Source organism: Mugil cephalus, chromosome 20, assembly GCF_022458985.1.
Source record: "Mugil cephalus isolate CIBA_MC_2020 chromosome 20, CIBA_Mcephalus_1.1, whole genome shotgun sequence".
In the NCBI taxonomy this organism is placed as follows: Eukaryota; Metazoa; Chordata; class Actinopteri; order Mugiliformes; family Mugilidae; genus Mugil; species Mugil cephalus.
In genome coordinates, this window is record NC_061789.1 from 19,714,508 (window position 1) to 19,740,406 (window position 25,899).

At 41.5% G+C, this 25,899-nt stretch overlaps 1 protein-coding gene across 1 annotated transcript in view; it reads left to right on the plus strand.

Moving 5' to 3' along the window:
• Positions 1–10,716: 10,716 nt before the first annotated feature.
• The window catches only part of syt3 (synaptotagmin III), a 29,033-nt gene continuing 13,850 nt past the window's right edge, over positions 10,717–25,899 (plus strand). Inside the window, exons 1-6 of the mRNA XM_047572396.1 lie at positions 10,717–11,123; positions 15,915–16,272; positions 17,559–17,992; positions 23,394–23,789; positions 25,211–25,319; positions 25,714–25,890. Coding sequence (XP_047428352.1) covers positions 17,845–17,992; positions 23,394–23,789; positions 25,211–25,319; positions 25,714–25,890 — 830 coding nt within the window. The 5' untranslated portion in view covers positions 10,717–11,123; positions 15,915–16,272; positions 17,559–17,844. The remainder of the gene's footprint in view (positions 11,124–15,914; positions 16,273–17,558; positions 17,993–23,393; positions 23,790–25,210; positions 25,320–25,713; positions 25,891–25,899) is intronic.

A 25,899-nucleotide genomic window follows, 5' to 3' on the forward strand; every position in this document is an offset into this window, starting at 1 on the left:
TTTGGACAGTTTTGATTTTCAAAACATCTCCCCATTCCAAGGGTCATATCCTTGATCTAATGTGCTACTCATGCATCTCCCCTTTTAACTGCTTCTCTACTCATCTCCCTGTCTCTAATCATCATGTTCATATCATTCAATCTGAATATGGCCATTTCCAAAACTAAACCATCACATATGATCTCTTTTCGTAACATCAAGGACATTCATTTGACAAACCTCATCACGGCCATAGAAACACTTCCTAGCATCACCCCCTCTTCAACATCTGATGAACACATTCTCCACTACAACAGCAGTCTCCACTCCGTCTTGACTTCACTTGCTCCTATAAAAACCCAGACTGTATCATTCCTGCTCTGCTCCCTGTTTTATACCTCATCTCCATCTCCTCAAAGCTAAAGCACGACAACTAAAACATCTCTACAATAAAATCTGTCAAACTGTTCATTAATGTATTACCTTCACATCCTCCATTATAGACGTGGTTTGTAAACAAAGTGATGCTTTTTGATGGGCAGGGGTTAACTGGGGGCCAAACATCTCTATTACTATAGCTCAGGGGTCCCCAAACTTTTTTCAGTGTAGGCCACATCAACTTTCCTTTCTGTGATGGGGGGCCGGGGTCAGTCTATAACAGAAAATTATATGGGCAAGGCTACCATACTGATTTCTCCATATTATGAAAAATGTCAGTGTCTCTTTTACCAAAGTCATACCATCATTAATGTGTACCTTGATCTCAAAAAAACCCAACACCACCTTACAAATGAATGAAGTTTGAAGTTAGCCTATCCTTATGGTAGCTAGTTATCTAGACTAGAGTCCAAAGAAAAATAGTAGTATACTGTGAAACCCATGTGTGCATGTAATTTATGTCCATGTAGATAGACAAATTTAATTGACACGCAACTTTGCCTCAGTTACTACTAAGTTATCATGGTTAGCTAAGTATTTACCATTTTTCTGAGTAATTTCAAACTCATAACAACGATGGATGAGCACAGGGGACTGAGGAGAAGGTAAACACAGCTCCTGTGACTGGTGAAGTGATTGGGCTACAAAGCATTTTACAGGCTCATTTAAGATATTTAAAGTAAGTAGACGCTGGGATATTTAAGTGAACGCCATTTTCATATTGACAGACGTTGCCAATAACATTTATAGGCACGTCAATGGTGAAATCAAGACTTCTCTCCAATGCATCTAACATGGCGCCCATGAGTTGAGTTGGCCAGACTCTCTCTAATACACGGTTCTGGCAGATTAGATAAACTGTAGCCTCAAGTGGCCATTCAAAGAACTGCAGCTTGTTGCACTCATGGGCATCATCACTGAGACCCATTTCTGAGACCCAGAGGTTGACGCCTGGGAGGGACTGCCTGTGTGAAAGCATAGCAGCACACCCACGGCTCGTTGAGAAGGGTAAGAAGAGTGATACATTGTTTTACATCTGAGTCCCAAAAAGTCTCCAAGAGCAACAGAAAAAATCACTAGATTTGTCACTAGTCGCTTTTTTGGAAAACAAAAGTCACCAGAGAGGTCTGAATACTCGCTAAACATAGCAACGAGGTCGCTAAATTGGATTAGGTTTCCCACCACAATTCTACTCTATTGAACTCACTCATGAACTTTTTCAAAGCTAAAATTGAAAATATTCGTAAGCGTCTGGTCTCTCATATGTCCTACAATTCATTCCCTCCTGTTGCCCCACCCCCTTCCTCTTGAACGTTCTCTTATTTCCACCTTCCCTCTGTTGCAGATGTATCAGAAACTCTGAACCATCCAACTGTCAGCTCGACCCCCTTCCAACACCTGTGGTCAAAGCCTGCCTCTCCTCCCTGTTTTCTCTGATCACCACCATCATCCACTCCTTCCTCCCCTCTGGTTTAGTTCCATGAGCTCTCAAATGTGCTGCAGTAACTCAGAAACCTGCTTCAGATTTCAGCAATTTCAACAACCTCCGTCATATTTCCAACTTACCATTCCTCTCTAAAATCTCTGAGAAAACTGTTGCATCACATCTTCACTTTCATCCCTCCAACAATAACCTTTATGAACAGTTGTAGTCCAGTTTCCGTCCCATCACAGCACTGAAACAACCATAAAACGACCAACGACCAATGACCTCCTCCTGGCAGCAGACTCTGGACTCTTATCTATTCTCATCCTCCTTGACCTGACTGCAGCTTTTAATACCATCTCCTACTCCATCTTTGTCCATATACTGGCATACATTGGATTATCTGGCACACCTCTGGACTGGTTCCACTCATATCTCACAGGCTGAACTCAATTCATTAAATTAAAAACTTTTGCATCCTAGCCATCTCCCATCTCCCCTGGTGTACCACAAGGTTCTGTCCTGAGTCCATTCTGCTTTATCATCTACCAAAGACCACATCCAGCTCTACCTGTCCTCCAGAACTGAGGTTCTCCTCATTGGTTCCAAATCCACCCTTTCAAAAGGCAACAGTTTTACCATCAGCATTGACCCCTCCTCTGTCTGCCCCTCCCCTCAAGTCAACTCAAGTTGATGCTGCTATGTATTTTAAATCCAGCTGAATCCGCAGTTCATATATATGAAGTGGATATGTTGAGTTTGCCGTTTCTGCTGTCCCCAGATGATCCAAAAACAAGCAAACAAACTAGCGGTAAATAGTTAGTGATCATTTGGTACTGTTTTTGGCCTCCTGGCAAATTATGTGTAATCATCACGCCTTTTTTGCTCTGTTTTTTTCTCAACCATCTATCACAGCTAAAAAATGCTCCTCTCCTCTGTACATTCACTATCTACTCACTAACTTCATTTGTTGTTTGATTCTGTAAAGGTAAGTATTGAAAGACTTTGATGTGATGTTTTTTGCACAAAGCATTTGCCAAATGCTGTTTAAAATGGCATGATGCTATTGAAACATTAATCCAATCAAAATCCATGTAAACATTTTCATAAGGATGAAGGGAACCACTAAGTTTGCTGATGAATTGCTATGCGTTCATCACCACCCTTTCACATAGACCCATAGATGTATTCTATTGTTAATGTGCAAAAGAATATATTATACTACTAGTTATTACGATTAAATGGATAAATTATTTGTTCAAGACTTAACTCCATGCAGATCTTCCTTGAGGCTGTTCCAACAGTCTGAGGAACACACAAATTCACTGCTGCCTCACCAAATGTTCCTCTTGTAAAAGTCCAACTTGGACACAAAGCCTGCCACTAGCCTGTCCCCGTCAGTCAGAACATGCAGTGTACAAAAATCACTTTGTACATAACGCACATGGGCTTTAGATTTTGATTGCTCTGAAAAAGAGCAAGAAGCCATGCTGGGGAACAGTTGGATACCACTTGTCTCACTTGCATGGACTTTCTTCTGCACTGCAGACCCCTTGACCTTGTGTACTAGCTTGTGTGAGACTCGTCTTAAAGCTGTAGTTACTAGCTTCTGCCACTGAGGTTCACGGAGGATTTTGATCTTCTTGACCTTAACACATAATGCATATGGGTCCTGTCCAAACTGTTCTAGGCTAAAGGCAGTGAGACTGCAACCCACCCCCTCCCCGAAGAGCCTGACTAAGAGTCTGGACTGACCTCACTGAGTTTGCTCGAGGGCCTCTCTGCCAGATGCAGTGAATGTGATGGCTGGTGATGCTAACATAAGAAAAAAAATACAGTATACTGACTTTTCATCCACTCAAGGTAACTGATCAACAAAAGAAATTAACAAGAAAGACAAACAGACAAATTGGGTAATAGGAGGATGTGGAATCCTCTGTTGAGGAATTAGTAGGTGATGGATGTGACTGATGGGTGAGTGGGAGTCACGACAAAGAAAATGAAGAGCATTATAAGAAAGATAGAGAGCTAGTGAAAGAGGGAGAGAGGTGGGCGATTGGTTTTAAAAGCAAGTTGTCATGGTAACAAGTGATCATTATGAGGTTGAGAATGATCAGGGAAGACTTTTGGAAATGAAGTGCAAATACTTACAGAAGATGGGTAATTACATTAGGTTTAAATTGCCAGTATAGGAGAGTATCATGTCAGAGAGGGCAGCATGCAATGCAAACTAATTCAAAAGTTTGTGTTTGCAGAAAACTTTCAAACTTTTGATTTACCAAACAGCCCTTTAATTTATACCGGATTAGGCTGAACAACAGCAAACCAACTCTCAGAAGAAATGTTGTCTATTGAATAATTAGAGGCTTGTTCATAAATTAAGAGGGCTGTTTTTGCTAGCCTTTAGTGCTGAATATCATGACTGCGTTTGCAATCAGATATAATTATATTAGCAAACATATTATGTCTTTCACATCAGTCACCATTTGTAAATGGTGTCTGCAGTGCATCCCTCTCTGAAGCTTTCTTTTATGGCCAGCTACATTAACTTGAGCTCCCAGATACACTAACCTTGTGAGTTATAATGCACACACCTAAATTCAGACCACATTTATTTCACGAACAATGGAGAAATATGCATAAATTTGAGCCCTGGGTCATATGGCTATTTAAATACGTTGGCTAAATTTGATGCTGGGTGTTGTTTGTTGCCCTGCGGGAGCAATTACTAATTTATTCTCATTTATTCACACCCAGCACAATCTCTGTCCCCTCAAAGTCAATCATTATCATTGTCATTATTATTTTATTTAATGTACAGCAACCACTTTTGGCATATACTGTTGATATAATAATGACAAAAAGAACTGTATATTACTGTAAATTTAACCTGACAGATTCAGTAGAGAATGGCGAAGGATTTAAAGGATTTGAAACAGGACATTAATTTGTATATTCCTTGTACCTTCAGCGAACTATGGACCTTTGGATTTAACACAACATGGAAACCACAAGTTAATTCATGTCTGCAACAAGTCAGAATGTCCACCGTGAAAGCAGGATTTGGATCAATAGCTGTTCTCCTTCCTTCTATTCAATTGCAAAAAGAGTACATACTGAAAGGACAAGGACGCTGCTGATTCTTAAAATAACACAAAAAGACGATTTGACAACTTGGTTTGAACTGGTTTTGAACAGTGGACTGGTTGGCTTTCATTTCTTGTTAGACTGCTTTTTAGAGCATGTGTCTCTAAGTACTGTTATAATAATGGAGTTTTAGATATATAATAAAGGTGCAATACGCTGTAATTGGCCTTTAACCATTTGTTAACCCTCTTCATCTGTGTTGGTGCAGGACTTTATTTGGCAAGGTTAGATTCTTCCAGTGTTTAGTGCCAAGAAAGCCTGGTGAACTACAAGCAGTTTCTAATGTCCCCTTTAGTGCAACGAGATAGAGCAGACAGACAAAGACAGTACTTTTATAGTGATGATTGTGTCTTTCTCCTCTCTCTTTCCTTGCCGAAAGAGACCGACTTCCTCTTCTTCTGCTGAGATTCATTGTTTTCTTGAAGAAAACTCTTTAGTAGAGCATGACTTGTGTTAAGTAGGTGTTGGTGGACACCACAACAAATAGAGGAAATAGAGGATCCAGTGCCAGTCTCACCAGTTTATCACAGTGTCACAAAGAGAGATGACAGACAACCATTTACACTCACGCTCACACCTAAGGCCAGTTTAGAATCACCAATTAACCTATCAGGCACAGTGGGAAGAAGCCAGTGTTCCCAGAGAGCAGAGTTGACTCAAGTCGCTGTTTTGATGACTTGTGACTTGTGTGACAAAAAACAAAAAACTTTACTTTCATTTCATGTTTTCAGTTTGAATATGAAATATAAAATAAATGTTTGTAGCCTGTAATATTACCTGATATGTGAGCGCACGCTGGGAATAGTGTTCTAACAACCCTCTCAATCAGTCACTCCTCTCTACCACTCTACCTACGTACCCACATTTTGGAGAAACACGCCCTCCTCTAATAGACAGCCATCATCATGTCGGCGGGTGCTTTTGGCTTTGAAAACTACATATGTGAAGGGTGTGAAACAGTGAACTACAGAATGCAAGACGTGCAAAACCACAATTTGGGACAGCCCATCTACAACGTCAAAGTTTCTCCGGCATTTGAAGAACCATTCTGGGAGTAAGTGCTTGTAAATAAGCTAATATTAGCCTGTTTAGTAAAGTAGTAGTTAATATAGTCTTTATTGTTGTCAAACAAACACACCATCAGTACATACATTATGAAATATCATTATATTGACTCACAGTGGAATAGACACATAATTTATCTATGGCTCGAGAGGTTGGGAAACACTTTGTTAGGTAAGTATAGTTTTAAAACAATGAATGTGTTTATGAAACAGAATGTGGATTAATAAGGAGTATGTTAATAGATAAAAACACATTCTGTTTCACAGATTTACAGAATATGTAAAGGCCAGAAAAGCCTGCACTGATTCTACACGGCCTGCAATTTCTCAGTTCCTCCAGGCTCGTCCTCTGGAAGCATATTCAGCCAAACCTGGAAGGACTTGTTTTTTGGTCTACAAATAATAATAAATAGTTTTAAAATGTTTTTCTGCTTTCTGTTGTTTGATTCCATGTATTTTACTGAATACATCAGTAATTAAAAACTTAACTTTGTATTTCTAACTTTTAGCAGCACATCAGAAAAGCATCTCCCTTAAGTCAGAGTTAACAAGTTTCAGCTGGAGCTCTAGAGGATTCATTGCTTCTCAGTTCTTTAAAAATCTGAGACTAAAAACAGTTTAAAGACAGTTTTTTTTTAACTGGACTTGAAGAAAATAGTTTCTTAGGATTCTTACAACGTAGAGATACCAGTAGTTGCTTCTGTAAAGTACACTCTCTCAAGAAGCAGAAGTAATCCTCTAACATGAATTACAGCAGTAACCGCTGGGAGCCTGGATAACCTCACTGACAAGGTCATTTCACGATTTTTGTCATGGACAGGTTTTCTGCTGTTTCTTGAAGTTCAAGCAGTGCTGTTGTGTTTGCAGTTCAATCAGAACTTGCACTGTTATGACTGTCCTTTAGGCAGTCTGTATATCAAAATATACATTTAAAAACACATTCAAAAATTCAATTTAGGAAATCTTTCAATAATTATTTGACACCACTGACAAATTCACAGTTGGGTTACATCGGTTAAGTAAATGATCAGCTTTCAGTGACCTGCTAGCAGATTAGGTCACTGTAGCATCCACTGATAAATTCCCAACGAAAAATTGCCCTAAATTTTGTTTTTGCAAATTTTGTTGCTTGAATCTCTGTTGTGATAAGAACTAAGTCTGGCTCTGCCAGGCTAGCCCTAAAGTCTCCTTTTGGCACTGTTTTCTTTTAGATTTGGTGCATGAACGTCTTACACATTTTGTGACTTTCTTACTTATAATGTATTTCAGTATTGACATTGACAGGCCAATTAAGCAGACACCAATGGTCTTAGTTATTCTTAATATCTCACTGGGGAGTCCCTACCCTACAGCTTCTCTCTGTCTGCCTTGCTTAACACGTGCATATACGTGATGTTGACATGAATGTGTTCTTAATAGCTTATATTGTGTATGTGGGAAACATTTTGTGTGCAATTACAAGAGTGAATCATTTGTCACATAAGAGGTATTATTATGCCAGTGTTGTTTTTAGAGGAAACAAGGTTTTTGGTCTGTCAGTGGCTGCTGCTGGCAGAGCTTTTAGTTTCTTTCACTCAAATTTGTTTACCTCTCTCCTCTCCTCTCCTCTCCTCTCCTCTCCTCTCCTCTCCTCTCCTCTCCTCTCCTCTCCTCTCCTCTCCTCTCCTCTCCTCTCCTCTCCTCTCCTCTCCTCTCCTCTCCTCTGTTTGTATCCCAGATCCCCCTGTGTTCCTGTCCTCTTCTGTTGTGTGTCTCAGCCTCTGTCCGTGCTCTGCTGTGACAGTTAACAGAGGTCACTGTTTACTCTCATTTATCAGTCAATCATCACCCGCTGCAGGGTTCCAAACACTGCTATTTCTCCATCATCCAACCATCTTTTCCATTACTGTTTCCAGGACAATGTTGAAGACAGTGACACATATTTTTTGAGGTGATAATTTGATAACTTTTTGGAGAAATATTCTATCTATCTATCTATCTATCTATCTATCTATCTATCTATCTATCTATCTATCTATCTATCTATCTATCTATCTATCTATCTATCTATCTATCTATCTATCTATCTATCTATCTATCTGCAAGCGGATATATTATCATGTGGTCAATGTGCTCAGTTTAATAAATAATTTGACAAAGCAACTATTCTATATATACTATTATTCTGTTGATTTGATATGTTAGACATAAAGAGTGACAAGATTTTGTTGTTTTCACAATGTAATAAAATCACAGATCACTAAGCTCCCTGGGAGATTAAGTCCCGCTCCTGCACTCCTAATGTGATGCTTTTTGGATGTGGATTCCAGGTGTTTTTCTAAATCTTTGTCTTGATTTTTGATCCCCATTATCATAAAAAAAGCACAATATCAAATTTGGATTTACTTAAGCAAAAAGTAATTTACATGAGACCTACCCCACGAACCTATCTGAAGTGTGCGATTTGCATATTTATGAATTCATAACAGTTTGATTTGTGCTATTTTTCCAAAGTGTGCCTTTAAAGTAGCCTTTGAGCCAAATGCACAAAGGGTTCTATACCAAAGGTTTTACAAAGGCCTAGATGTTCTCTGCGCTGTGTGGCCCATTAGGTGTTGTTCAGGCATACTCTGGGAGAATGATTAATTCATCAGTGTGCTGTCTTTAAATATGAAGGTGTTTACCTCAGTCTTAACAACAGAACTTGGAGTAGGAGGACTGTTTTTTTTTTAAACATTTAACTACACCCATCAGGCATAACATTATGACAACATTCCTAATATTGTGTTGGTTCCCCTTTTGGCCCTGACCCATCAAGGATGGATGGATGCATGGACTCCACTAGACCTCTGAAGGTGTGCTGTGGTAAGCTGCGAGGTGGGGCCTCCGTAGATCGGACTTGTTTCTCCAGCACATGCCACGGATGCTCGATTGGTTTGAAATCAGGGGAACTTTGAGGCAAGTCAACCCCTCAAACACGCTCAAATCATTCCTGAACCATTTTTGCTTTGTGGCAGCAGACCACCTTTGATAGATAGTGTCTAACTGCAGGCCGGTAACACCCCAAAGGAGCTGCAGTTCCTGTGATGCTCTGACCCAATCGTCTAGCCGTCACAATTAAGACCTTGTCAAATCTGCTCATATCTTTACACTTCACCATATTTCCTGCTTCTAACACATCAGCTATGAGGACAAAATGTTTCTGCCCACGAGCAGGTGCAGTGGTGAAGAGATAATCAGTGTTATTCATCTTGTCATTGGACATAATGTTATTGTTGGTGTAAAAAGGATGTTTCCATGCATCCATCCATCCTAATCACAGTGTGTGTGTATGTATGTATGTATATATATATATAGATGTATATATATATATACACACAGTATCTATATCTATATAGACATCTATGTATAAATATTTATGTGGAGACACATGTAAAGACACTGTGGAGACAACAATGATTGAAGATCTTGACAACTATACGTTATATGGAGAACAAGAATAAAGCAGACACAGTTCACTGTGTTAATTTAATATGGCAGCAGGCCCATGTGCGATGAACATCTTGAGGGAGCAGAGGGACGGCTCGCCTTACATAACTGCTAAAGTTGGCAGCATCTCTGAAGCAGGCAGAGCAGAAACCCTAATCCAGGGGTTCAAACGCACATGTTACACTACTACTAGTCTACAGCCTATCTTTTAATCACTTGATAGATATTATTAGATTGTAGTTATGGATGTGGTGCAATACATAATGTGACTTCTGGATATCGAAACTGCATTCCTATTACATTCTGTCACTGCTTAATGTGCAGACTCAATTGTAACTGCATTGCAACTTTCTTATTTTTGTTGGGTGGCTATTCCCCTCGAGATCCACAAAGGGACCCACCCTGAGGAACTCTACTTTAAAACAAACAACTAACCCAAAAAAAAAAACAAAAAACACAACCCCCCTTCCCCCCCAACAAATTTGATTGCCTACACCAATTCCGCACTGAGCGTAATTGGTCCTCATTATCCTACTGGAAATGTTACTATAAAACCGAGAAATATTTTTATGTGCCCTCTCTCTGCATTGGTACAAGGCCTGCAGGAATATCATAACCTAATCATGACTTCAATAAGACCTTGTCTCATTCTAACTAAATCATGGCCTCTGTTTTCTACAGCTGTTCTTTCATTGAGGTTTCCATGGTGCACACGCACAAAACACACTAGCACACGTACAAAGAGCAATGTGTTTTTTTTTTTTTTTTGGCTCAGGGCTGAACAACACTGACCCTCCATCACTGTTCATCACCACCTGACATGTCAACAACACCTCCTCCTCACGGCCCCCTTTTCCCAACTCTTCTCCTGTCATCCCACTGTTGCTGTCATTAAAACAGTAACACTGTATGTGCCCCCCAACTCACCCACTACCAATACCAAGATGACCTCTCCAGGGGCATCTGCATGAGTGTTATTATCTAATCATAGTGCTAATAACACCAAACAAGATCCTGGGCCCTTCTAATCCACACATGTACCCTGTCGACTGTAGACTCGGAGAGGACCCCTGCACCCCCCATCCCTTCTGCTCACACTGACACATACACCAGCACACACACTCCACCTCTCTCTCCTTTTCCTCTACACGCCCCACATACATCAGTATGTCTTTAGCACTGGTCGGGCTGTACAGGCAGAGAGGAGAGAGACAGAGTATTAGTATTCAGAGCACAGGGAGGAAAAAAGGAGAGGGAGTGAGCAAGCAACCGAGAGAGAGAGTGAGAGGGAGGGGATAGTGAAATACAGAGAAGAGAAAAACACAAGGAGGGTGAAAAATATAGGAAAAGAACACAGGAAACGGGAGGGAAAAGAGGGGAGGGGAGAGATATCATATTATTAATTTCTCCCTCTCAGTCCGCCACCCCGGTTGTTCTTATTGCTCAGTGCGTCTTGGAAAGAAGAGAGAGAGGAAGGAGGTGGATAGAGCGAAAGAGGGCGGAATGCCCCTTTACAAGCGTCGCATCTGACTAAAACAGCGGAGAAGGTCCTAAATCGGAAATTGGTCAGAGAATAAGACAGTGGGTTCTGCAACGACAAGGTAGGAAGATATTTCTTTTGTTGCTCCTGTAGTCGGCTGGCCTCTATGATATCAGCGATGTGTGCGTTATTCGCATCATATCTCCTTTGATCCTGCATCCCGCACTGTGCTCTGATGTATATGCCCTAAATCTAGCAGCATGTGTCTGTTTTCCATAAATATTTAATGTCTTTTTTTTCGTGCATCACCCCGGCTCTTCTACATTGCATTTAGCCATTGCTAGGCATAAATTTCGAGCATATAGTGGGATGCATGTGCAGCGGCAGTCTCTATAAGGCAGTGTAAGCTGTGCAAGCCTATACAACGGATAACAGGTTCGTGGCAGCTTTCCTCACTGATGGCAATGATTGAACTTACTTTTCCACCCCGCGGGAACGTTATAAGACGAACAGACACTGGGGTACGTGCGAGAACAGGCAGAAAACACACAGAAGACAGGTTGACGTGCGTAAGACGTGCGTAATTCCCCCTCCACCCACACCCACGCCGCCTCCACCCCATCCCGATCCCCCTCACCATCAAAGAAACTGTTTCTCCGGCTTCCCATCACAGAGAACCATATTTATGCAAAAAAAAAAAAAAAAAAGGAGAAAAAAAATGTAACAACCACTGAGACACACTGACTCACCGACTCTGACATAGCAGTAGGTGAAAAATGAAGTGAGAACGGCCTGTTGTGTGTGTGTGTGTGTGTGTGTGTGTGTGTATGGTTACACTCCCCGTCTGTAAATAGGTCCTGCTCTGCAGCTCCACTGGCTGGGCAAGAGACAGGAAGAGCAGCACCAATATCCCAGGGTTCCTGGCGGGCCACTTGCTCTTGGTTTCCTGTCCCACGTTATGGATAATTCAGACTCTTGCAGCTCTAACAGGCCCAGAGTTGCCGTGAAAGCCTCAACAGCAACCTTTGATATGTGTGAATGTGGGACAGAAATAGGTGGAGATAAAAGCGGCAAGTGTCTTCTTGGAAGGCGTGTTTGATAGCATGTTTATGGAGATATATGGTCTTAAGCAGATATTAACGCTCGATCTCAACCACCTCATGTTATTTATTTGCTGAGAGGGTGGCCAGGAGCTATTATAGGACAGACTAAATTGGAACAACCTCGGGGCTAAGGCTCAGCAAAGCTATTACCTCTAGTCAATAGACATTAATATCCCCGTGCTCAATCTTGGCCTCATACAGCACTGTATCTGTCCCGGCAAAACACAGCACCACTCCACTGGAGTAACCAAAAATATGTGTTGTAGTAGCCCTATCTGTTCTGTGCATCAATTCGTCACAGACGAATGAGCAGAGAGGAGCAATGATAGCATTGTCTCAGGCAGACATCGCTGTGGCCTCAAAAGGAAGTGATGCAAAACAAAAGGGAGGATATGCCAGCAGCCGCGGAAAGAGGTCATGACCTCTGTGAATCAGGGATAGTCCTGACGAATGGTGGATGATCTAAAGGTACACGAATACATCGGTGTGAGGTGATACATAACATGATAGGGCCCAGCAGGGCACAGCAGAGTAGACATCATCAAAGTCCTGAACAGAGAAGAAGAGGTCATGGGGCCAAGTCCCCAATCTGTGGAGTACGGCAGACTATCAATGATGTGTTTCTAAAAGCAATACTGCTAATGTGAAAACTGTCGTGAAGGTGCAGACATGGGAAGTGTGAAATTTGCTTAAACACTTAAGCAAATTTGCATACTTTAAAACAAAAAAACAGCAACAAAAGCATTTGGGGCAAAAATGAAAGGTACGATTAAAGATGACTTCCAGGTACTGATGAAAACAAACGAAAAAGCGTGGCAGCAGATAGGAGGACTTGAAAGCAGGTTCAGTGAGATCCGCCTGAAATATCCTATTAGGTATATCAAATGGATTAGTCCCCTTTGTCTACAGAAACATTATGTTCTTATATAAAAAGCTATTCTCATCCTTACAATTATGTAGGTGTTCCGTTTCACCACTATAAATTAGTTAGTAATTTTAGTAATAAACAGTAACTCCCATTATGCTTAATAAAGAGGGGGAGGGGAAAGACCCTAGAAGAGATTTTTATGACAAACAAACGAGGAGATGACCTTAAACCTGCTTGATTTCTAGGCGTAACACTAAAATTACATTTGGAAAGACTTCAAGGTAAGACTGCTTCCATGGCTATTTCCTCTGCTAACTCTAAAGTAGAATAACTAAAACTGAAATGTGTGATGTATTTTACTCAACAGAAAGACAAATATACAATTTGACATGAAAATAAGAAGCCAAAGGGTGATATGGGTTGCAACAGATCACAGGTTTGTGGTAAGCAGCTGTAAGTCATCTTCTTGTTCAGCAGCGCTTCAAATGTCTTATCATTGCAATTCGCAAACTGAGCTGAGGTGTGTGATTCCTCCCTAAGAGGCAGATTTCCTATACAGATTTCAGCTTTTGGGATCTGTAACATGACGCTTTTTACTGAAAAACCTTTATCAAATTCACATCAAAGATTTCGGGTTGTTTATTTATTGCAGTTGTTGCTAGAATTTCCATGTGAAGATTTCATATGTGAGGAGTGCAGCTCCAAAAAATAAGAAATCCAACCCCCCCACACACCCCACCCAAAAAAAAGTGCATTCAATACTAGATAAATATTTATTAGTGCATACCCCTGCAATGAGAAATGAGTGCTGTGGTGTGTTTTGGATGATTCCCCCCATAATAATGTGTGCTGGATGGTTTAGGTATTGTACCTCTGAGCAACTCAAACCGTTCCTCCTGGTGCAAATACAAGAATGATCCCTTCATTAAAAGGGGATACAAACATAACTGCCTCATCTGCTTTATCACCTATAAGCTAGATTGGGAATGTAATGGCTGGACTGAGCCTTTAAAAATTAGTCATTTAGCTGATGCGCTTATCCTAAGTAATTAAGAGGAGGGACCCACCAAGGGCTTGGTATCTTGGTCAAGGACACATGTCGTTAGCCTAATAGTATAATTGCCTAAAGTCATTTTTTGACTTACTGTTACAATATCAATAATTAGCCAATTTTTCTTGTTTTCTAAAAACATTGATATATGACTTAAGCAATTATGCTATTAGGCTAAGGATGTGTAGGTTTGAACTTGAAGCTTCCTTTTCATTTGAATTTGGTCTGATATCCATTATCCTCATAACAGGTATCTGGTCCTCGTTTCTGGTGCAACCGACCTTTTCGCGTGACCAGATTTATCTCATTATCTGATCTACTTCTTCCATGATTGAGGAGTGATCTCATCCAGTTCCCGTCTTCCTTCAGTTGTGTGACTGGACAAGACGGATTCGCCTTTCTCTGTAGTGTGATTAGACTGTGACCTTGCAGGCCATCCTGTCTCCTCTTGCCCTGTTGGACGGTGACCTTACCGGTCGACTGGGCTATGTTGTGGCATATTCGTTCCCTGAGAGTATTGATTCCAGGCAGAACAGCAGTCAATGGAATGTCTGTGGGAGGTTTAGTGTTGCTCTGTTAACTACAGTATGAACATGCGTTTCTGGGCATGGTGCTATCTGAGAGGAACAATACGTCAATATGATCCTAAAGTCATATATATGTATGAATAGCCATATTCTGTAAATATTTAGCTTGTAGTAAATTGCATTCTCATAACCTTGATTACTATTGTTGCTGTGTCACTCTCCGCTCCCACTCCCAGCCAGCTTCCTATGTTTTTTTCTGCCCTCCTCTGCTCCAATTTTTTCCCTCCCCCTTTATCTGTCTCGCCTCCAATTTAATGTCAGCATCTCTCTTATCCCTTTCTCTCCTTCACCCTCTTCTTCTCTCTCTTGCTACACATCCATTCTTCGTTCTCTCTGTTGGTGCTCTCACTGGCATTTGTGGTAGTGTGTTTTGTGCCAGACAGCCATTTCTCAGATTGAGATATCTTGGGGTTTAAAATCACTCAGACCGATCTTAATGGTAGAGAGGATGCTGAGTCTGGCTGGCACTTTGATTCAGTAATTTTAGGTTAATTTCGGCAACGGGCTGTACTGAGATAAATGGACTCTGCATTATCTGAGTTTCCTATAGACTGACTGGGTATACTACAACATGTGACAATCAGTTCCTCAGAAGAGACAGAGAGACAACGGAGGAAACGAGTTTCCACTCTTCAAGCAGAGAGTCAGAAAGCTCGGAAGGAAGTGGAAGCATTTCTTGTTTTGGATCTTGTTTGGAGTGAAATATGTCTTTGCCTAATACAGTGATTGATTGATGACTGGGAGACAGATGGACACATAAAGAGCACTTTGCTAGGGAGGTGCCACTCAGTGCACAAAGACAGACGCTGACAGTTCACAGAACAACATACATCAAATGATCAATAGTCCTTCCCCTGTCTGACGAGGCACCTTGCTTGAGAAATAGGGCTGCTGCTTCACAAGGACAAAAGATCTCAGTGGAAAACTGAGCTGACCTCTCACCATGAACACTGTTTTGCTAATGATTTATATTCCTCAGCACTTGTACAAGAGTTTTGGCAAGACCAATTCAATATGAAGAGGTATTGCAGTGGATTTGTATTATGAGACTCCACTTTGCATATATTCACTTCACCCAGTGTCCCTGGAGACTAACTGACTGTGGGAAACTGGAGTTTGAGCATTGACCTGTTTTTATTTTGACAGAATGAGATCAAAAATATGGTTTTCTGTCCTGGAAAAATATACAAAGAAGGAAGTCAGACTTAATATGCCTAATTAGATCTCAGGGAGATTTTGTCATCTGAACATTGACGTAGGATTAAGTTTATTGACTGATTGAATAATTGTTATTGTTTTTCAGGTGTTGTTGGAGAGCTTTGGACAAGAATCTCTACCATTCTGACAGCCGTTTCCAATCCATGCTGATGTTTTGGAGAGAACAGGGACACGGATGCAATACACCAACTTTTTCCAGAGCTAGAAGAGCTCAACTCTCTTCCCAGCTTGCAGTGAAGAAGAAAAAAAAACACGTGTCTGCAGGCTTCCATTTCTGATCTTGGAACCATTCGGAAAATAACAAGCTAAAGGTTATGCATGCACTGCAGGCATAACTCTGTATTCCACAGCCAAACCTATTTGCAAAGAAAACTTTGAGAGTGCCTCCACTCTGGCATGCAAATTCAACATGGCCCAGAACCTCAAGAGTTGAGTTCAAAAAGGTAAAACTCACAAATCATGACATCAGAGTTAATGAAATGCTTTAATTTGAACTCTCTCTTCTGTATAACTGACTTACAGCTAAATGTGAAGCTAAATCTAAGTAGTTCTTACACTCATGGAACATATAAATGTGAATTCTGCTAGAGATCTAAAAATAAATAAATAAATAAATAAATAAAAAACTCACTGTATTCACCCATTACACACAGTCACTCATACTGTTTGTGGTTTCCAAAGAGTTGTGTTTTAGTCTCAACATACAAGTGCTCATAATCATCTAAATTATTCTTTAAAGTGAAAAGGGTTTTGGTTTGAAATGTTACAAGAAGTAACAAGATGACTGAGTCATTTTTAGAAACAGTTTTAGAAACTAAACACTTCACCTGCAGGAGTTAACTAACAGTGAGGCCTCTTTGCAGTTAATTGTGCACCATGTTGAGACAAGACAAAAAAGCTAATGTTTTAGTAATAGAAACTGAAAATGTGACTTTTACTATGGGGTATACCCATTGTTAATTTTGAAAATAAAAGACACTACTATATGTGTAGCTAGGTATGCTATTGGAATGCAATGTGTGTCCATTATTTGCAACAAATTGTAATAATGATTCACTTTTGGGCTGAAGTCACATAATCAGCACCTAACTGTGGACAACTGCAGCTGCTTTTTAATTAATTTCCGTATAAAATACTTTATTTATACCTTAACGGTTAATACAAGGCTCATTAACTCATCAACTCATTAACTCATTTGATTCTTGCAACCATATATGGCGTGTAGCGTCTTTATTTGCCCAAGAGCATTCTACTGCCCCCCTGTTCAGGAAAGATAAATGGAGATTAATTTCTGATTCTCAGAACATTTTAAAAAATGCAGTAGCAATGTACTCTGCCTGAGGGAATGTCCAAGACAATCCACAGACCTAGACGTTACTCTTATTAAGTACTTTTCCTCAAATGCAAAAAAGACTCGTCGGTATGACCACACTAGTAAGAAAAAGTCTTCAGCACAAACACACACATCAGGATTCTTAGCATTTAGTATACGTGCATCATGATTAAATTTTTTCACTTATTCCATAATGGCCAGTATCAGTCTTCATCGTGTCTGTGCAAGCAATATTAGGTTAAACCGCGGCCAATGATCTATCAGAAACACAGTGATGGTTCTGGAATGAGTGTTCTCCCTTAATGGTTAAGGTGACTATACTGCCATAAACTTGATTTGTATACTTTTATGTCCTCACACTTACTTTGCCAGTGTCTCTGCTTCTGTCTCTTTTAGGGAAAGTGAAAGGGAGGGTGTCGCTCATTCATACATGGGCATGTCTGCTTGGTCATTGTGATCCAGACCAAGACACCCTTCTGAGCCCCTCGTGTTATTCCTTTTTTGACGTCGCCCCCTCAGCCTCCCTCTGCCTCCCTCTGCCTCATCTTTCTCAGTGCACACCCCTGTAAAAGGTGGACGGGCCAGCACTCTACTCTACACAAGCGCCGTCCTATAGGTGAGGGCGGTGAGGGCTGTGCTGTCACTGGCTGGCTGCTGGTGAGAGTGCGATGCGGATTGGAGGATGTCGGGGGACTGGGATGAAGACCTGTGTAAGAAGGCGTTGGTGCTGGTGGAGGAGCTGTGCTTCAACTCCCCAAGGGGTTATAGCCAGAGTGAACGCTGCCAGGAGTTCAGCTCCCTGCTGAGGGGTCACAACAGACAGGACGCAGGTAACAGGCACACTCACAATATTTTCTGTAGTGTAAAAAATAACTGCAATATCTGCTTCTCCTTGCCTAAAAGCAATACTTCACATAGGACATGCCCTTATAGTATCAAATACTTCCTTTTGCACTTTGAAGTCGGCTTTCGGCAGTTAGATGTACCCTCCTTCACACAACAGGGGCTGTGGTCAGTTTGATTCATGTTAGTTTAAATGCAGTGCCATAAAAAACAGCGTTGAAACTTCTGTAGAATAAATAACTTGTCTGCTGTGTATCCATATGTTCAGTAATGTTTTGTTGATGTTTCAGCATTTTTGCTAAATATGCAAAAACTGGACATGCTAGCCAGTGGCGACTGGTGGTGAAATTAGGTGGGTGGGCTAACAAATGCATAATACTGACTAAATAGTTAACACAGCAAAAGAAACAGGTACACTATAGTTTTTTTAGTGCTCTACACCTGTGGTTCTTCTCATCTGATCTGGGTTCAGGACCCAACTTAATGACAAGCCGCGACCCAAATCAAAGAAAATTTTCAACCTCTCAAATTTATTTGAGAGATTGAGCAGGGTGAACCTGAGATAGTAGAACATCACAGTATGAAAACACACACAAAACAAATGTAATGATAAACCGAAATGACGCTAGAGAGGGGTCTAATCTCGTTTACACAGCTGCATTTGAATTCAAACCAGAACTCTCCACTTCAGCAACTTCAGACTCAACAGGGGTTTCATGCACCAACGTGCAGAAACAACAAATAGAAAAGTCCAACTACTGACAAATATTAACAAAAAATTAAAAAACTCAAATTATATAGCTTTGGCTGAGAATCCTCACTTACTGAATCTATGACAACCAACACTGCACCATGGAAAAAAGAATTCAATTTTCAGTCACATGTTTGTTGCTTTAACCACAACCTCCCATGTGAAAGTCAATGTCACTAACCACTGTTCTATTTAACCATACAGTTCACATTGCTGAATCAGCATGTTTTTCGACATGACTTGTACTCCAGACTTGAAGTTAGCCAGTCCTTTCTTTCAAACCATGAAACACAAAACATGCTATTTTGTCATTTTTTCGTTAGAGTCATTTGAATATTGTTTGGCTGATGTGATTCCAGTGTCTTGACTTCCAGCTTTTTTTTCCAAAGACACTGACACCCACTATACCTGAACTTCTTCTCCCTCCTCCCACTCTGGCACCAGCAGCACTTTTGACCTGACCAAATGATCATCCACACTAGGTGGCGATACGTGTCTTTTCAGCGGGTTAATACCACGTTAATACAGCCCGATTTCCGGCCAACAACCAGACGGATAAAAGTACATTTTTTAATCTTGTACGTAATGTTCGCCCTACTTCTGATGCAGGTAAGATCCGCGCTATCCCTCAGATGGCTCCGTTTCTCTTCTTCTTTTACGCCCGGCTATCTTGGACGTTTTTCGTTCCGGGGTCACACGCCAGCAGTGGTCGTGGAGCATGCGCACACGCATTATCCGATTGAAAACTCCGATTCAATCCCATTATCTGGTTGTCTCAATCGGATAATGAGAACGTGTTTACATGTACGTAGGTTCTCCTGTTATAGTCCGATTAAGGCAATAATTCGTTTTTTTTCACGTGCACGTAAACGTACTGAGTGAATGACGGGGGGAGTGACATGACACCTGTCAATCACTTCCAAGCATTAAATGAATGGAAGAGGACCGATGGGCACTGGGGGTGTAAAAAATCAGCCCACGTGTAGATATTCTATGTTTTCCTTGGACTATTTGGTGCTGTTGCTGCCCTTGGTTTCACCAAAAACTTAAAACAACATGTTGTAAGTTATACATTAAATTTCTCATCTTTTTTGTGTTAGCTTGGGAAGGCTTAGCCCTGTTAGCCCATTTATACCAGCCGTCCCTGATGCTAGCTCTGTGTGTTTCTTTTTTCCCCGGCATAAAAACAACAAAATCAGCTTTGATTTCCATTTAATGTATTCAGGAAGTCCACAGCTGCTGTGCTCTGTGAGGGAGGAAAATGTAAACGTAACAGGCATCTTTCAAGCTACAAGAAGGTAATGTATGATAGTGGGAAAGATCTTGGATATGCTGAAGAGCTGATCCCCCACTCTAAAAAGCATTATTTTTTAACATGGGCTTTGTCGAAGGTCTTAATATCCCTTAATATCCCCTAAATGAGGAATTACACCCAAAATAATAAAGAAAAGTTCCTGTGATATTTAGTGTCTTGAATGTTTTAGCCTAAAAGTGGTAACATTAAAATCACACTTCAATGATCACAACACAGCATGACATATTAAATTTTAAGGTATGATCAGGCAAATGTTCAGAAGTGTGCTCATGTTTATGGACAGCTTTTACTTACTTAGTTACCGTGCACCCTGAACACCAACTCATGAAAAATTCATGTGCTTCACTGAAATGTCTATGGTCCAGCCTATTTCTTTCATGATTCACAAAAGAGTCTCAGTAGAATCCTCTTATCTCTATTTATACATATCTGTTTTTCTTTTTACAAAATTGAGTAGGTAAATCCTACTACACCGTGGAATGTGTATAGTGAGTTGGTTCTAGTTGAAGCATCTGGAAGTGCAATGTGCTGTTATGCAGATTAACGTGGATCTGTGGCTCAGTGTAGATTAGCCTGGTTTGGCTGTGTGTTGCCTCTTGAGATTTGGATGGCTCTGTGAAGAAATGTCATGCCATGGTTTTAGGCGTTGGCCTCCTCGCTTACCAGCTGTGATTTTTCGCTGTTTGCTGATGGAAGTCTCCGATCCCTCAGAGGATGGCGACTGCCGAAAGCTGTCAGTGAATGGCTTGTGTAAGCAGCGGAGATATGTTTGATGTGGAGCAATGTATGACTCCCAGTGGGCTTGCATCAGTGGCTGATTGACAGGGAGTCTCGGGCCCTCTTCACGTCGCACTTCAGAGGCCTTCTACCCACCCACCTAACCGCCTGCTGACTTTCCTTTTTATGCTGTGTGAATTAGCGATGGATCTTTGGCAGGATCAGTGCTTGGGAAGGTACAGCAACTGCCCTAAAGAGAGACAAATGGAGGAGAGCTGTTTGGCCCCCGACATTCACTGCACACGTTGATCACAACCGTGTCTTATCAGCGCACCGTGATCTGCCAGCCACGCACAACCTGCTCCGATGCCTCTTTGCTTTGTTTTTCCTCTCCCAGATCAATACATTAACCTTTCTCATCCTTAAACTCCTCCCCACTTTAGGTTTCACTCTAAATCACTGTCAGCTTGTTATCCTCCCTCTCTCTCTCATTGCCTTTTTGTTTCTACCCTTTCACACATGGCATGGTAGTTGTACTGACCTTATTCATCTCCCTCTCCTCCTGCTCCACAGTGCTAGTCAGCTTATATGTCTGTTTCACATGTGCGCCAATCTGTTTTCAACCCTCCCTTTATGTTCCTCAAAGCACTGCCGGCCTTTCTGTGGTTGTCATCCACCTTTGTCGCTGCTGTCTTCTTCTTCTTCTTCTTCCTTGAGGTTTCCACCCCAACTTCCTTCCTTGGCCCTCTTTTCCTTTCCTTCCCATGTCTTCTGATCTCAGTCGTCATGTTTTCTGTTGCCTTGCTCTCTATTTCTTTTTTTTCATTCCCTGTTCCTCGCACACACAACCTTGTTCTTCAGCGAGACAGATCGATGTCCCCTCGGCCATCCCCCACCCTTGCAGCCCCCCAATCATATCTTTTGAGCAACTGCTGATTAATGACATACACAGAATGATGAATAATTCACTGAAGAGTGCGAGGAAGCGGTGAAAGAGCGGGAGGGGCATGGGGGGCACAGAGAAGGTAGGGGTGACGTACAAACAGACAGTCGCTTAAGAGAGCATGCAGAGGCAGACAGCATGGGAAAAGAAATGACAGCAAAGAATGAAAGATGTTTGAAGGGATTATATAGACGAGAGTGAAGTGAAAAGAGCGAGCAGGCGGGTTGAGACAGAACTGAAATCCAAAAGATGTAGCCCACGGCTGGAGGATTGGCTGCCGTTGTCTTGTTTTTCTACTTATTTGCTCTCAGTCTTGTTGTCAGCCTGTTACAGATGAAATTTCATTCTTGTTTTGTGCGATTTACCAGTGCTTAGAGTCTTTGTCATGCCCATAAGACATGAAATGAAATAAATTAATGGAAAAAGGGGTTAAGGAAAATGAGGCCATTGTTTGGGTCTTGTGGGAGTTCAGACAACATTTTCCTCAGACGTCGAGACAGAGCAGTTCTACACAAAGGTGATGGCTGGTCTGCCCGCAGACAGGATTTTTAATTGGTGGCTCTTTTGTATGGATGGAGCCCATGAGGGTAGAGAGCAAAGATTTAACTCTCAAGTTGGAGAGTACAACGTCTGCGAATTCAGACACACTGTCGTGATGGGTCTTCTTGGTCCCCTTAAAACATAAATGTTCCAGCTGAGAGCTCTGGGCCTGTAGTTCATTATGATCTCTGATTGGTTCTTTTGTCAAGATAGTCATCAGACACAAAGGTGTTATTCATAATAGACTTCATATAGTTCTGGATAATAATAACTGCTGTTTATTTAAATGGTATTTATTGAATTGTACTTCTACAAAAGTTCCCAGTCCCCTGAGCACACATTGACTTTCATTCAGTTGTGCTCTCTTGTGACAGAAACTGTAGCTGGAACTGTCCAGCGCGGTCTGGTGCTGAAGCTGCTCTTTTCTTTTCCTCTGTACACTTTTCATTCGGATGAGTCATACTCCACCCTCCCCATCATCCTCACCCCCACATATATCCACGCACTGCCCCTGCGCCCCCACCCACCCTCACTCCTCAGACACGATCCTCGAGCTGTCACAGATTAAAAAGCATAAGCATGAGGCAATATGGGATGACATTGCATCGAGACATCACAGTGGGTGTTGGTAGTTTCTTTTTAATTGTTTGCCCATCCTCCACCCTGCCTCGTCTCCTTCCTGAGTACATCCACTCTGCTAACGTTTGCCCCCATTTTAAGCTCAAGATTCAAATGTGGGATTTGAGCTTCGGGGGATGGCTGCTTATTCCAATTTACGCCTACAGCACGTTCACTCTCCTGCTTCATGATGTGTGATTTGTAGATATTGTGGTGATGCTGATGACAGCGTGTGCGTGAGAAAGAGTTGTTGATCATGCACTGGCTTCCAGCTGATGTGTAAGGCATATGTATAATGTGTTAATGTGCAAATAACAGAGGCATACTGATGAGGCTTTGGTTTTCCTCTCTACTAATGGCTAAAAATATCCATAATAGCATTTTACGCCTGTCGATTGCAGATTGTTTTCAAAACAAGTTTCCCCTCAAACTTATTTTAAGCCCTGACTCCCTTCTATTTGTGAAATCTCCTCTCTTTACCTTCTTCCTCCTTTTCCTCTGCAGAGATCTCTGTCAGTCTTCTGTCGGTCATCGTGACATTCTGTGGCGTCGTCCTCCTCTCTGTCTCCCTCTTCGTCTCTTGGAAGCTCTGCTGGCTGCCATGGCGGGACAAGGAGGGTGGAGGACTGAGCCTGACATCGGGTTTGCTGCCCGGAAGCGCTGGGGTCGGAAGCCTTGGAGGTGCTGGGGGGTCGTCACTATTACCTCCGCTGCTGCAGAGGAAGGAGGGTCACTCCTCGTCCTCACTGTATCCCTCCCTGGGCCAGCAGGGCCAGCACCACCCCCATTTCTCTGACCTAGTGGGGGTGGAGAGGGGGGAGGTCGGAGGGGTGGTTGGGGGGCCACACGAGACCCAGGAACACTCCTACCTGGATATGGACTCATATCCCAACAATGCTGGTGAGCCAGACAGAGAGTTTACAGACACTCTTAATCCCACACTCTTAATCCCAGTCAGTGTAACATAACGCCTCAGTCAATAACTTCTCATTTTAATACACTCACAGGGTACTGAATTTAATACATTTATCTACACACTGTAAAAATAATTTGTCGGTGCTCCACCAGTATGATGAATGCTCACCATTATTGTACATATAAATGGGTTTCTTTCAGTTGTGCTACACTCAAGCAAAATTACTTTTGCTTTCATCTTACTGGCCTTGTCTCTTATTAGTTAAAAAGTAGTAAAATTTACAAAAGCGTCTGTTCTGTTTTTTAACTGAAGTTCCTATTACAGCATATATCAGCAGCAGTTTTATTATACATTTAATTAGATTATTCCTTAAAGCTGCATAAATAAATTCTAGGCTTTTAAGGACTACATGTTCCCAACTAGAAAACCTTTTTTTCTGGCCACCTATAATATTTTCCTTTGGCTTTGTTTCGGTCTCAGCAGACACTGGGGAAAATCTCTCTCCCGGCTGCTGTGTTTTATCCGGCACCTTGTTTTATTAGGGCTCGTTCGCAGAAAACAGTCGCCTGCTGCTGGATACAAGGTTGATGAGTGAAAGCGGTGAACCAAACTAAAAATGTGCCATGAAACCAGATAATGACCTCTAAAGCTTGCTAGAGCTGCAGAATGTTTGTGTTTGTTACAGAATGTAGCCTATTTACATTAGTCAAGACTTAATCTTGAGATACAAATAAATAAATGTCCAAATTAGGGGTCTTGAGCATTGTTTTTCAGGCCAAGGACCCCCAAACTGATGGAGATATTAAGTAGGGACCCAAATACATATTATATGTGTTATATATTAAACTCCTATATTATTAATAAATATACATTATTATTAACATTTTCATTCAGCATTAAGCTGTTAAGCAGTAGTGTGTTTGGTGCTGATCGATCAGCCAAGCTCAGCGTTAATCAGCAATTAGAATAAGAAGCTAAAATGGAAACTGTTTTAAAGTGATGTCAGTGAGATATTTTGGAGCTGACGTTGTAAAATGATAACTGAGATGAGCTTTCATTCCCGTGTTGTGTTTACACTGTCTGTCAACATCATTGCAGACTGTTTATCATTACTCGCAGTCAAATGTTTGCTGGTTGCCTTTATTGCAGCTGGATGTACCCTTCTTTCACACTGCTGCCTTTTATGCTGGCTCATGTGCTGCTATTGTAAATATGTCTGCTCATTCCTTCCTTTCCCTGCTCCGCTGGTAAATTACTGCCTGTTAAATCAAAGTAATACAATCAATGAGATCAATGATGCTGACAAAAACATTGGTCTTTAGTGCTACTGTATGGCTGACACCACAACAGCACTAATAAAAGCGCCACTGAAAACAGTTTTGTCCATTGTTTTCCACTCTGTTAGGAACTCTGAAGCTGAGTCAGACGTCTCCGGATGTCCCCAACTCAGAGGGGGGAGCTCATCCTCCAAAAGACCTGCCCAACGCTCATTCGCAGCAGCAGGTCACTGCACGGTAAGTGTGTGACTCTATTTGATTGAATACGTTACAAATTAGTTATACAATATTGGCTTTAACCTTGCAAGGGTTTAAAAAAGCATTTTTAGCTCTTATATTTTAGGTTTGCTAAATCCATCGTTACACAGCTAGTCTTGTTTTGATAACACTTACTATGATGTATGCATGTGTGATAAAAGGTGTGGATACTCTGAGGCAAATAAAGCCTGTGCTTAAAGTCCCAATTTGAACGGTTTACCCGCCACTGCATCCCTGATTAACCGGCTGAATCACACTGTTGCACAGCAGCAGCTTTTTAATTTTTTTTTTGTTCGTGTGCGTATAACTGGATGTGTGTGTTCTGCGTTTTTCACTTAATATTCACCCTCTGAGCTCTTCTGTGTCTGTTTAGGCCCAAGCCCATGACGCACCAGCTCTCCAGTCCTGATTTCCACGGTGAGGAGAAGGAGCAGGTAACCTGCATTGGGCAGATCAAACCGGAGCTCTATAGACCTAAAGGTGACCTGGGCGAAGGCAAAGCGGGCGACAACTGCGGCAAGATCAGCTTCCTCCTGCGCTATGCCTTTAAGTAAGTCAC